Source organism: Ovis canadensis, chromosome 4, assembly GCF_042477335.2.
Source record: "Ovis canadensis isolate MfBH-ARS-UI-01 breed Bighorn chromosome 4, ARS-UI_OviCan_v2, whole genome shotgun sequence".
NCBI classification, from domain to species: Eukaryota; Metazoa; Chordata; class Mammalia; order Artiodactyla; family Bovidae; genus Ovis; species Ovis canadensis.
Genome location: NC_091248.1, coordinates 45,590,826 through 45,604,380, shown reverse-complemented (window position 1 = coordinate 45,604,380; position 13,555 = coordinate 45,590,826). Strand labels below are relative to the sequence as shown.

Here is a 13,555-nt window from a genome sequence, read left to right as displayed (position 1 = left end):
TGACATGGCTAAATACCTAGCTGCATTAAAGCAGTTTCTTAACCCTTGTGAAGGGTTAGATGACTCATCTTTAAACCTACCTGATAGGGAAGTTGTGAGGATTAAAAAGAGAAGTGTGTTGAATAAGAAAGCCATGGGATTTTATTATATACAAGAAAGAGAAAAGAGTGGGTTCAGGGGAGTCCACTACTTGGAAATCGTGTTGTGTACAGAGTGGTGGGATTGACTGATCTACCCAGGGAGAAGAGTCAGACAGACTGTACACTCAGGGTGAAGGAGGAGAAAAATGAAACAGACAAGCCCATTTGAACCCTTACTAAGTGGAGGGTGTTGCTGGGTTCTCCTTGCTAGACCTGCAGAGGAGATGCCCTCTCAGGATTGTGATGATCGTATCCTGGTATCAAGTGGGTCCAGACTCATCAAAACGGGTACGTTAAATGTATGTGACTTGTTGTATAACAAGTATACCTCAATAGGCCTGGTGAAGAAAAGATGCTTAGTTTGGTTGACGCCTTGCACTCCACCTTTAAAGTTGTGAATCTGTGGATTCCGGTTAGAATAATCACATTACCTTTGTTAGGCAAGATTGCATAGGCTTTCATGGCCTAATAAGTTCATATAAGGACTTGTTTGGAATTGTTTTGCTATGGTCATACTCAGAATGTTGCAATCCACAGGCTTATACTGCAATTACATTTCAGGCTTCCAAGTAAACCTGGGCAGGGATTGCTTTCTCAAAGGTTTCTTAAAGCATCAAATTATTAGTGGGACATTTTATTTATTATTTAGTTACTCAATTTCAACTTCTTAGTTTTAGTTTATTTTGGACTTATTCTGTGGGCAAAAGTCTGTGTTAACGCAGTTCTGTTCCTTTGTGTATCTCAAGTGGATGTGCAGAGCTTGCTCGACAAGATTTTGTGATTTTTCTTCAGCAGCGATGACATCTCTGAGCATCTGTAGAATGTACAGAGGAATGATGGCCTGAAACCCGTGAATCCATAATTAGATCAGGAACAGATTCTTTTTAAGTTGCGGAGTCATGACTTAATTCAGTGGAGCGCCTGACTGTGAGTGTTAGAGGCCTGGACAGCTGTCACCTCCACGGACGTGTCTGAGGAGGTCTGATCGGGGGTCTGATCTGCTCCCACAATGAGAGGGGCCGCTTTTAATGGCTTAATCCTGCAGGTCCGTCTATTCAAATGCACTGAGTGGACTCACCAGGGCTTCAGGTTGCGTAAGGCAAGCTTAAAGAAAACATCCAGAGTTTCTCCGTCACATATCTAGACAGATTTAGAAATAGATGTATGTGTGTGCTCATGGGCATAAACGTGTGCGCTTTCCACAAAAATGTATTCATTTGGTATTTGTGTTGTGTGTGTGTGTATGTATGTAAAAATTAATCAAGCACCTATATGCCAGGCTCTTATAGTGTTTCACATTATTGCAGTCCTCACTCCAGAGCATGTTTTAAACAAGTTAAATGCAAACTGGTTTCGCATTCCTTCCCTGTATGGGATGAAATGTGTCACTACAGGAAAGACTTCCTGTGGCTGTTGAAAACTTTAGGCGTACAAAGGGTTAAGCCCGTTACTAATTCTGGAGAGACTGGGCCTTGTTGTACAAAGATTTCTCAGAAACCTTTCTCAGTAAACCAGTTCTCTCCTCATATGCTGGTTTTCTGCCTGAGAAACTTCCTGTTTCCATGCAGTGATGTGTGTGCACAGTGAAGGGAGCACGTAGCCTGGTTCACATCGCAGCCCTTCTTCCTCACAGTTGGTGCCTGTAGGCAAGTTCTGTAGTGGCTCTAAACTTGTGTGTTCCTTTAGGGTGGCATCCTTTGTCACCAGAGTGTCCAAAGTATCCCCACTATGCTGGGCAGTGACTAGCATGCTTGGTTTTCATCTTTGTGAAGCGGAGATGTTACGAAGCTGAAATGAAGCAACATAACAAATGCCTGCCATTTTGGCACGTGAAAGAGTTGCCCCGTGAATGTCAGGCCACACCCATGAGGTTAAGAGCGCTGCCTCCTGGGCCAGGCTGCCAGGGCTTGGGGCTGGGCTCTGTTCCAGCACCCTGGGCAAGCTACTCTGCTCTCTGGTGTCCCATGATGCTTTTCTTTAGAGTGTCGAGAGTTAACACTTAGATAACACTTCAAATGCACTCTCCTAAGCTCTTTGTTTTTATTAACGTATTTTAAAACCTCACAACAAACCCTATGAAGCTGATAATATAATTACCACCACTTTACAGATGAACTGCTGATGCCAAAAGCTCAAGCTTCTCTGTACACCAGTGTACAGCTGAATTGCATCTCAGAGACAGAATTTTGGATGAAGTAGAAAAGGATAACTTTTTTACTTTGCCAGACAAAGTGGGGCACAGTGGGCTCCTGCCTTGAAAATGAGGAGTTTTATAACAATACTTCCCAAGGGTGAGTTCGCTGACAAGATTAGGGGGGATGTGCTGTGCTGGTCACTCAGTCATGTCTGACTTTGCGACCCCATGGACTGTAGCCTGCCAGGCTATTCTGTCCATGGGGATCCTCCAGGCAAGAATACTGGAGCAAGTTGCCACGCCCTCCTCTGGGAAATCTTCCCAACTCAGGGATCAAACCCAGGTCTCCCACATTGCAGGTGGATTTCTTTAGCATCTGAGCCACCAAGGAAGCCCAAGAATGTTGGAGTGGGTAGCCTATCTCTTATCCAGGGGAACTTCCTGACCCAGGAATTGAACCAGGTCTCCTGCATTGCAGGTGGATTCTTTCCCAGCTGAGCCACCAGGAAGGGTGTGCTAGGGTCTCCTAATCTTGATGAGCTGCTCTGGCTCTGGCTCTTGCCTCTGGTGGTTTCTTGGTTCTCCTTACCTTGATTAGCAACTGAATCTGCCCTTTGGAACTTAGGGAAGCTCCTGGAGGCTGGCATCTTGCCCCCAAACAACAGGGGACAAAAAGGCCTGTCCCCCTTGCCTAGGGAACCCCAAAGGACCCTGCTAGGATTCACTGGTAAGTGATGGGGATGGGAATCCACGCAAAGTGTAGTATGGTTCTAATATTCTTGCTTGTAGCCACTGTGCTAAACAGCCTTCCTAACATCTCTGAAATGGAGATAATTGTTCTGAAGATTAAATGAGTGTATGTGAAGCAGTTAGAACAGTGCCTGGCATACAGTAAGTTCTCAGCAACAGTTAGCCTCCTGGTGTTCCCGTGATTGTCTGTTGCCTTATGTTTTGGTTTGAGGATCTGTGGTATCTGTGAGGGCTGGGCTACAGTGTTAACTCTGTCTACCCCTGTGGTGTCTGCATATCAGATGGTCAATAAAGCATAAGACCTAAGCTGTAATTTCTCTCAGGTCAAAGCAAGGTAAAATACGGTGACTTCTCTATTCTAGTCTGAAAGTTCAAAGAATTAAATATATGTAATGAATGAACCCCTTACTTCATCAATTACATTAAATCTGTGATGTATGTAGCTTCATCAGAAGAGATAGTTATGCAATATAATAGAGGAAGAAAAGTGTTTGAGGGAAGTAGCAGTCACACATTCCATGTAGCTCTGGTTTCTGCCCCCTTCTGTGTTCTGGGTACAATTTGGCACAACACAGTATCACAAATTGTTGGTAGAGGATGGGTCTGACTAACCAGTGTGGTATATTAACACAGGCGATTCCACAAGGGAGGAAGACCAGAGGAATGAATCTCCCTGAACTTGCACTGTGAGGGACCAAAAGTCACTGAATGCGTTCCCAGGCGCTGTGATGCCGCAGCGTGGTGTTGAGGCCTGTCCTTGTGATGCCCTGGGCATTAGTAAACCTGCCTTTCCCATCACACTTTCTATCACATTTACTTTTCACTGTAACTGCTTCTTGATTCTTTCCCCAGTTATCAAAGTATGCATTTTTCTAGTCCATCTAGTAAAATACTTGTCATCATTTTCTTTCTCTGAAGAAATTTGAGAAAATGAATAATAAAAATGAAATTATTCTTTATTAATATTTTTAATTTATTGTGAATTAACTTTTGAATTTTCCTGAAAAGAATTCTTACTGTTTTCTCTATTGGAAATAGGTACGTGCCATTTAGTAATGTAATATAGCATCCCAGCCGATCAGTGTTTTATTCTGTCGTTTGGGCTTTCTGTTTAAAGTAGCAAAAAAAATTTTTTTTTCAATATATTTCTAGTCAAGATTTAATTTTTGAAGAAATGAATCTATTATACAGTAGTCAATTCAAATTTACCCACATACCCTGAATTTATGTTGAAGAGCATTGTTATTACAGAAGTGCTTTCATGAAAGGTAGACTTTTTCATCCTGGTTTTCCTTCCCCTTGAATAGCAGTTTTGGCATGATGCTTTTTCTAGGTGTTATAGAAAAGCTGATTTTTAAGGTTAGGATAATGCAGAAAATGCTTCCATATATAGAACTGTGCTCTTTCACCTTATGTCATAAAGGTTGTTATCATCCTTGTGGCTTTTCCTAAGGGAATTCTGTCTAAGTTTCATTTTATCCCTGAAAGAATGGACCAAACATTTTTATGACTCCATTTATAAAGGAAACAGACTTTTCATTTACATTCCTAACATTTCTCAAATACTGAAAATCATATGAATAGCTTTAATTATGCATTAGAGAGGTTTTTTTCCTCCAAAGCAGACCTTGAAATAAGGCTCTTAAATAACTCTTCTGACTGTTACACATTAATCTTTTATTTTTTTCTGGTCTAGAGTGTTAGGTAAACAGTTTATAATTAATTTCACATAGATAAATTAAGTACTTCTGTCATGTGAAAGTCTAGATCAAGGGCTGTTAGTTATCTTGCCTCTCTTGCCAAAACAAAGCTCTCAAAATATATTAATAAATTCATGGCTTTTTTGAATTAAATCACTAAATTACAGAACTGTGAAAGGAACCCCCTGGAGAACATCTGGTTGAGCATGGTATTTCCAAAGAGGACTGTCTTATAAAACTATCTAGGATATACGGGCATCTCTCCAGGCTTAAAGTTCTCTAGGGAGTGAAGAAGCTTTCATAACCCTCCTTGAAAGCCTTTTTTGATAGTTATATATGAGTGCTGTCAAATTGGAGAAGGCAATGGCACCCCACTCCAGTACTCTTGCCTGGAAAATCCCATGGATAGAGGAGCCTGCTAGGCTGCGGGTCCATGGGGTCGCTGGGAGTCAGACACGACTGAGCGACTTCACTTTCACTTTTCACTTTCATGCACTGGAGAAGGAAATGGCAACCCACTCCAGTATTCTTGCCTGGAGAATCCCAGGGATGGGGGAGCCTGGTAGGCTGCCGTCTATGGGGTTGCACAGAGTTGGACACGACTGAAGTGACTTAGCAGTAGCAGCAGCTATCAAATTGATTATCTTGTGAAATGCATCTGGAAATTATGCAAGAGACCAGAAAATCTAGATCACAATATTCCTTTTAAAATTATAAGTTGATTTAATTATAAACATGAAAAAATTAAGCCCCTCTGAAAACCCATTTTTAAAAATAATAGCATTTAGTGTTTAAAATACATAATTTGTAAACCCAAGTATGTGGTACTGATAAAAATGTATTTCCTCAAGAAAGAAAAGTCTCTATTTAGGATCCTAAGCAAGAAGCTCATGTTCACATAGAAGCCAAAGAAATAGTTATGGTCTCTTAAATTTCCTCTCCTCAGTCCTATCGTTTTGTTGATGATATTATCAGTTGTATTCTAAGGATACGTCTGGAACCCACAGACAGAAGTAAAGACTCTGTCCAAACTGGCATCTATGGAAGCTTGGCCCAGGTGCTTTGGAGCCGGTGCTGGTAAGAAGAGGTAGCAGGCTCATTCTCACTCGCCAGGTCCGTTAGCTCGAGGTGCTCTCCTCCTGTGTACCATCCCAGCCTGGTCCATCCCACTCATGGCCTCTGTTACCCAAGGCTGCCACCCCAGGGAGCAGGCAGAGATGGGGACCAATCCATCACACTACTGAGGAAGCAACCGCACAGCAGGTCCAGAGCTTACAGGGTCATTAACACCCTCTCTCCTCTAGCAAGACAGTGTATTACACACTGGGAGAATGACACGGATGGAGAGACAAGAAATCCTAGATGGTCAGCATAAATGGATTTTCTGGATAACAGAGATACAGTCCTTTAAGTATCAAAACATTTAAAGAATGTTGATCATTTTTGTCTAGAAATTTCCCGGAATAATTTGTGTTCTTAGTTTTAAAGGAAGATCCTTAATTCCACTGGTGCTCTTTTTACTCTGTGGCAGTGATTAAAAGAGCATCTTCAAGATTGGCCCATTTGTTTAGCATTAGCTCAGGTTATGAACTCCATTAAAATCCTCATAAACCAGTATGTCCTAAGGAGGATGGCTAGAATGGTAAAAGGATCTAAAAATAAAATCAAGTGGGTCCTTACTAATGCTTGGCAGTCTGATTCTATTTTTGTTGTCCAGTTTCCTGTTCTCTCAGGTCAGAAGTTGAGAAACCACAGCCTCCTGCCTGTTTTGTAAATAAAGTGTTATTGGAACAGAGCTGTGCTCATTCACTTACATACTGTCTCTTGCTCTGTTTGTGTTAAAACTGCACAGTGGCTCAGATGGTAAAGAATCAGCCTGCAATACAGGAGACCCAGGTTCAATCCCTGGGTCAGGAAGATTCCCCTAGAGAAGGGAGTGGCAACCCATTCCAGTATTCTTTCTTTCTGGAGAATCCCATGGACAGAGCAGCCTGGTAGGCTATAGTCTGTGGAGTTGCAGAGAGTCAGACACAACTGAACAACTAACACTTTCACTCTTCCACTTTGGGTCCTTGCACCAGAACCACACAGCCCACTGAGCCTAGAATATTTACACTCTGGCCCTTTACAGAAAAAGGTTTGCTAAGCCTTGGAACTGAAATGACTGTTACATGCTCTCTTTTGTTATGCTTCCAGCATCTTCTCAGGGTCCTTACTCTCAGCTAATTACCTGAATTGTTGTTTCTGAAATAGAGGTCTTCAAAAAAGAATTTCCATGTTCTCATCACCAGATATGCCAGCCTACCTGCAGTTCACCCCCTGTATCCTCCCCTCCTGGTACAGTGAGGGAAGTATTCGCATGCGTGTTTCTGAGAGTAGATCTTACGCTCTCTTTCCTACTCAAGCACATGTCTCCTAAAAATGCCATCTCTCTGGCCCATGCCATCAAATTTCTCTCTACATGGGATGATTTCTAATAAACATAAATGTGCTGGAATATCCCTCGCCTTAAACGAGCAACCAGAGCTCCCTGCAGCGTCACTCTTTAACTAGTGCTGCATTCTTGAAATAAAACTCCTCAAAAGAGTTGTCTCATTCTCTGTGAAGCCCATGTGAATAAAACTTGTCCCCCCACCACGTTTTTTTCTCCCAAAAAGGTTATACTCAAAGTCACCAATTACTTTTGTTAAATTCCATGTCAGTTGTTTGAGCTCCTCTTATTTGATGTTTCAGCTACACTGGATGCAGCTTTTTGCTCCCTCCTCCTTGAAAACACCAAGTTCACTACTCACCAGGTTCTCCTGCTAGAGCCCTCCTCATTCTCCGCTCCAGATTAGTCATCTTTGTTATTTAGTTGCTAAGTCGTGTCCAACTCTTTGCAGCCCCATGGACTGTACCAGGCTTCTGTGTCCGTGGGATTCTCCAGGCAAGAATACTGCAGTGGGTTACCATTTCCTTCTCAGGGGATCTTCCCAGGGATCAAAACTGAGTCTCTGGATTCTTTACCACTGATCCACCAGGGAGGCCTCACTCTTCACCTTCCCAGTATCTAAATATTAGACTCACTTCATGGATTTCTTCTCTTCTTTGTTTGCATTACCCCATTAGTAACCTTAGTCTTTCCTCTGATTTAAATACAATCTATCCTATGATGACTCCCATCCGCAGCTTAGTCTTCTCTGGATCTCCTGGCAGCCAACCCGGCAGCTCCACATGGGTGTCTTAATAGGCATATCCCATACCAGATGACCCCCCACAAAGTCTCCCAATCTCAGGAACTGAGAGCCCCTACCCTTCTAGTCACTCAGGTCAAGTATCTTGGAGACAACCATTTCTGCTGACCCTACCTTTGAAATAGATCCAGAATCTAACCACTTCCGACCATCTCTACTGCTGCCATTTCTTTTTCTAAACCAGTTCTTGTGTGAAGAGCAGTCTTAATTGGCCTTCTAGCTTCAACTGCTTTTCCCCAGTTAACAGTGTTTTCTCAACCCAGAAGATGGAATGATCCTTTTAAAAGATAAGTTGGATTATTCCAGTCCTATCTTCAAAACATGTCAAAGTATTTTTCCATCTTGTTCAGAAAAAGAATGTAAACCTCTTGCACGTCCTGTGCAGAAGCTGCACGTCCTGGTCTAGCATCAGCTCTCTGAACTGTCCCACAGGTCTCCCCTCACCAGCTCTGCTGCAGCCCTGCTGTGCTCTTCCCTCATCCTGGAACACGCCGAACACTCCCAGACCTCGGGGCCCTTGAACTTCTGTTCCTCTGTCCCTTACCCTACTGTCTTTTCCTTCTTATCATATACCTCCATCTGATATTCTGTATCTGTATTTAATGTAACCCACATCTCCTGTTTAATGTAAGCTACGTGACATGTGACTTGGTCTTTATTGTTATTCACCACTGTCTTCTTAGAACCTGTAATAGATCTTGGGGTATGGTTGTTCCAATAAAATCAGTTGAGTGAGTGACTGAGTGAGTGAATGAATGAATAAAATAGGAAACTAGGGGAATACACATGAGGAATGCATAAAGGAGGACATCATAGATGTTGGTATTTAAATATTTAGAAGGTTGTCATATTGGATAAAAAGTAGACATACTTTCAGTTGCTTTAAAGGGCAGTGCTAGTACTCATGGATTGAAGTTTAGTGGTTTCAGAATTTTGTCTAGCACGATAAGGGGCTTTCCAGTACTTCTGGCTCTCCAGCACTGTACAGCCTGCCTTAAGATAAACTGAGATCCTTGTCTAAGGAAACCCTGGAGACGAACTGGAAGACCACTTGTGAAGCATGCTGTAAAAATAAATCCCTGACTTTGGTGGAGAAATTCCACTTGCTGTTCCAGGGGAATCTTGATTCGGGCCACTTCTGATTTTTTTTGTTTCCTTCCTATTTGTTGGAGAAAATGCTAGATAAGGAGCTGTCCTTGCCCTTAGGAGTAACTACTTAGTCACTGCTTTGCATGGACGGTTCCATTTTTCTGATGCCTACTCAACAAAATATGTGTCTTCAGTACAAACTATTAAGACCCTAAAGTTGTGGTCACTTGCTGTCCATTTCTCCATATTTGGTCACATTGCTGGGTCCATTCAAATCCTGTAGATTGTATAGGGTAAAATGAGGATTTGATAGTTTTGGCTGTTCCTGCCAGGAATAACTTCAGATTTCTTTTTGGGTCATTTCTTCATATATCGGTGTGAACCATTTTTGAAAGAATTTGAGTAGAAACTGTTTAGAGTGTGTGTTAACAATGAACAGTTTTTTTTTCATATCAAAATCCTAGATTCTTTTTCATATTATCATTATTACTTGGTACTTGGGTATAATGAAAATATGGTGCTTTGTGGACCATTTCTAAACTCTGAGTAAATTTGAAGCTTTCTTTTTGCAGTTGATTTTTAATAACTTTCCACCACATTTCATGCAACATTGGAGTTATTTTACTCATATTGCCCCACAGTAACTTTTCAGTTTTGAAAGAAAAGAATTTCTTGTGCTCTTCTTGTGAACTGTGTGTTTGTACATGGAATGAGCTGGTGGAGCTAAGGAATTAGGAGGTTATGTACTGTTATTTTTAGTTCTCTATCACTTCACCCTGATGGCCGGAGTAGTTCCTGGCTAACTTTCCCATGCGTTTTTAACCTCTTGCTGGGCTTATGTAACAGGAAACAGGCTGTCAGGAACAAATAGTGGCATATCAGGAGCACCCTTAGCAGCAAGTGATTCAGTGTGCTCTGCCTTTCCCTCTCTCAAAGTAGACTGATAAACGATCTCAACTTAAGTCTTTCGGTGCAGCATTCCTAGATTAAGTTTCAGTTTTGGAGAGGCAAAATATTTTTACCAAGGCCATGATTCAATCCAGCCGACACGAGAAGATGAGTGTATTATAAGGTGAACTATTCAGTGAGCGGTGTCATGTCCTGGGACTGTGGATTTAAGTATATCTTCGCTTTTTCTCCAACTCTTAAGGCCGGCATGATGTGCAAACTTCAGGAGAGAGATGATATCGGGAGAATTGAACTGGTCCAGAAGCTGGCAAGAGAAAGCTGTCAGTTTTTGCAGGCGGACAAAAAAGAACAGGAGAAATCTGAACACGTAAGCACTTTTCCTCTTGGGGATGCAGGTTTGAAGGGGTGGAAAGTGTTTCTGCCTGGTTGTATGTTTGAAGAATAGAATATTTTATTTTAAATTCTTTGGGCTTGGGGTTTTTTTTTTTCTTTCCCCCTCCAAAAGCATGCTTCTTAGTAAAAGAGAATGACAACTGCTCTAATTTTCTAGGCCAGTGGTTTATGACACTGGATTTAGAAGCAGTCTCTTCACAGAAGTAGATCATGGAGAGATAGAAGAATGCAGAGGAGCGCGTATGAATGCATGTCTGTTTGATAGCTTCCAGGCTTGACTTGGGGAGTTTCACCCCATCAGAAACTCTGTGGAGTATGAATCCTAAAAGAACATTCTGATGTACTTTTATGTTGAGCCCAGGGGGTGGATCTAGTTATCAGGCAAGTAAGTCCTAACTCAAGAAATAGGTGAGAACAGAGGAACAGATTCTAGATGCTGAGACCAAGCGGCAGAGTCAGAAGGGCGTTTTCCCAGTATTTCATGAACGTTTGTGTTCCAACAAGAGTTATATTGTTTAGATGCAGTTAGACTGGAGGGAAGGGACGCTTTGCTCCGTTGTCCTGAAAGCAGTTATTCAGACTGAGCCTTAGAACCAAGAACGCTGCGGTCATGCTGGGGAGACAATGGGACCACTCACTTCTGCTCCACACTGTTGTCTGTTGACTTCGTGGTGTTGTTTGTAAGGCCTCACCCTCCATGCTGAGCCCTCCAGAACTGCTCATGAAGAGGAAAATTCCCCAGTTTAGCAATGTGTCTTTTCTCTGACTTTTAATCTTTGCTGAAATTTTGTTTTCAACCCTTTGAAAGGGAGCAGAATTGGTTCATGCTCATTCCGCTCCAAGACCATCAGTACACACACCAGGGATTGACAGAGCAGGAGAGGAGGTGAGAGGTCCCAGGATGGCAGGCTGTCACATTTGATCACGCAACACACCTATAGCAGTGCGGCATTGAGTCATTAGCTATCAGTGTCTCAAGGGGGAGAATAATTAGGCAGTTTCAGAGCCTGCAATCGCAGTTGTCTTAGAGGTGACTGTTGGCTTTAAGTTTGAGTGGATGTCTCAGGAGCCTTCACCGCAGTGGGTACTACTTAAGGAACTTTCTTGCGTTGTTAAAAACACTCCAAAGGTTAACTATATGGAAGACTGACTCCTAAACCTCTTCTGCATCCATAGAATATCCCGGCACATGTCTTAAATTTCTCAAAACAATGTTCCTTTTGATTCATCTTAGTTAGAAGAGCAGTCGTTTTCATATGCTATATTTTATCGATTTCAGGGTGCGCTCGCTCCCTCCCTCCACACACATCTTAGCATTTCTGAAATCAGGATGAGTCTTAACAGTTGATGTTATGAAAACATGCCCTAGGTTAATTGGGAGCATTTCTCTTCCCTAGTGGTCCTTAAGAACAATGACGTATTATGCAATGGAGAAGGAAATGGCAGCCCACTCCAGTCTTCTTACCTGGAAAATCCCATGGACAGAGGAGCCTGGGACAGTTCATAGGGTTGCAGAGTCAGACAAAACTGAGCAACTGAGCACACTATACAATGGATTATATATTCGACTCAGTGGATCAGCGACAACCCAAGGGGAGGGAGAGATCTTTTAAAATCAAACCAAGAGAGTAACCCTTCCCCCTTCCCCAAGGTCAGAAATCACCAGCCTTAGGCCATAGACAGCTTTGTGCTTAATAAAAAGGTACCTGGTGTTGCCTTTGCCTTATTAGTTTAATCCAGAATATTATAGTTACAGTTAATGAGAATATAACACCCTCCAAATACACGGTAACAAATCTGAAATTGCTGCTGTTAAGGACTTTGACCATGAGATGGAAATTTAGTGGTAGAAGGTTTGCAACTCTGCTTATGTTTGTGTACTCACTGTTCTCTTTAAACCTTCGTTTTAAGATGGTAAAAAAGAACACTATGGTTTTTTACTTCTTGCATGAATGTGGTAATAAGGATGCATTAACAGCTCTGAAGAGTGTGTCCTTCTGAGGGGAAAGATGGTGTATAAATAAACAGTGGAATGATGACCTTTTCTCTTTAGACTTTTCCTGCTGAAGCGGACAGTCAGGAAAGGTGAATATGAAGGATTTTTCTTCCTTCAGGATAAATATGAACTTAGTCATTCTGTGGTCTCCCTCCTTCAAGCTGACATCAGCTGAACTGATCAGCTCTCAAGGCTAAGACTCCCACAGTGCGCCACCACATGGAACCTTTGACACTAGATGCTTCCTGCACCTTTTGCAGTTGTTTGTTAAGAATAAAAACCATCTGCTGGATTATTTCACTCTTTTGTCTCAAGCACTCGAATTAGCAATCCCTTTGCTTGCCATTGAATTCAGTGTCCGTGAGCTGGTTGCAGCATTTTCATTTTTCCTGCCCTCACTTTCTTGTCAGCGTCAGTCATCTGTTCTTGCCCATGAAAACACACAGAATATACAGAGGAAACTGCAGTTTGCTTAATGTAAACCTGGTTCTGCAGTTTCCTACTCTTAAAACAATAACAATTATGACCAAACCCTAGAGTTACATACGAATTTCCTTTCTTTTGTGATTCTCAAATGCTTCAACTACCTCATCTACAGTTCCTGAGCCAAAATTATTTAAGTGGACAGTGGTAAAATATGAGTTTAGAACTTCTGATGCCTGTTGAGTCATTCTTTTTAGTGAACGACTTTGCTTCTCCAGTGCCAGTAAACCATGTCCCTCTTTGTACATAAGCATTCAAAAGAGAAAGCTACTTTAAGGTACTACTGCCCAGAGATAGCGGAGAAGGCAATGGCACCCCACTCCAGTACTCTTGCCTGGAAAATCCCATGGACAGAGGGGCCTGGTATGCTGCAGTCAATGGGGTCGTGAAGACTCGGACACGACTGAGAGACTTCCCTTTTACTTTTCCCTTTCATGCATTGGAGAAGGAAATGGCAACCCACTCCAGTGTTCTTGCCTGGAGAATCCCAGGGGCGGGGGAGCCTGGTGGGCTGCTGTCTGTGGGGTCGCATAGAGTCGGACATGACTGAAGCAACTTAGCAGCAGCAGCAGCCCAGAGATAGATATGAATTTGATAGAATAAGGCTTTTGTTGCTGGTGCATCTTGTTACAAATTGAAGGGGCTTTGAGATTTCTGAGTAGGCATATCTAATATCTTCTTAAACTGGTAAATGCCATGATTAAAAATGGATGAAATTAGAGAAATGC

General features: G+C 42.2%; 1 protein-coding gene across 2 annotated transcripts in view; it reads left to right on the top strand.

Moving 5' to 3' along the window:
* RAPGEF5 (Rap guanine nucleotide exchange factor 5) overlaps nucleotides 1-13,555 on the top strand; it is a 233,557-nt gene that overhangs the window by 120,688 nt on the left and 99,314 nt on the right. For both annotated transcript variants that reach the window (XM_069587656.1, XM_069587657.1), the window contains one exon: nucleotides 10,197-10,322. In XM_069587656.1, coding sequence (XP_069443757.1) covers nucleotides 10,197-10,322 — 126 coding nt within the window. The remainder of the gene's footprint in view (nucleotides 1-10,196; nucleotides 10,323-13,555) is intronic.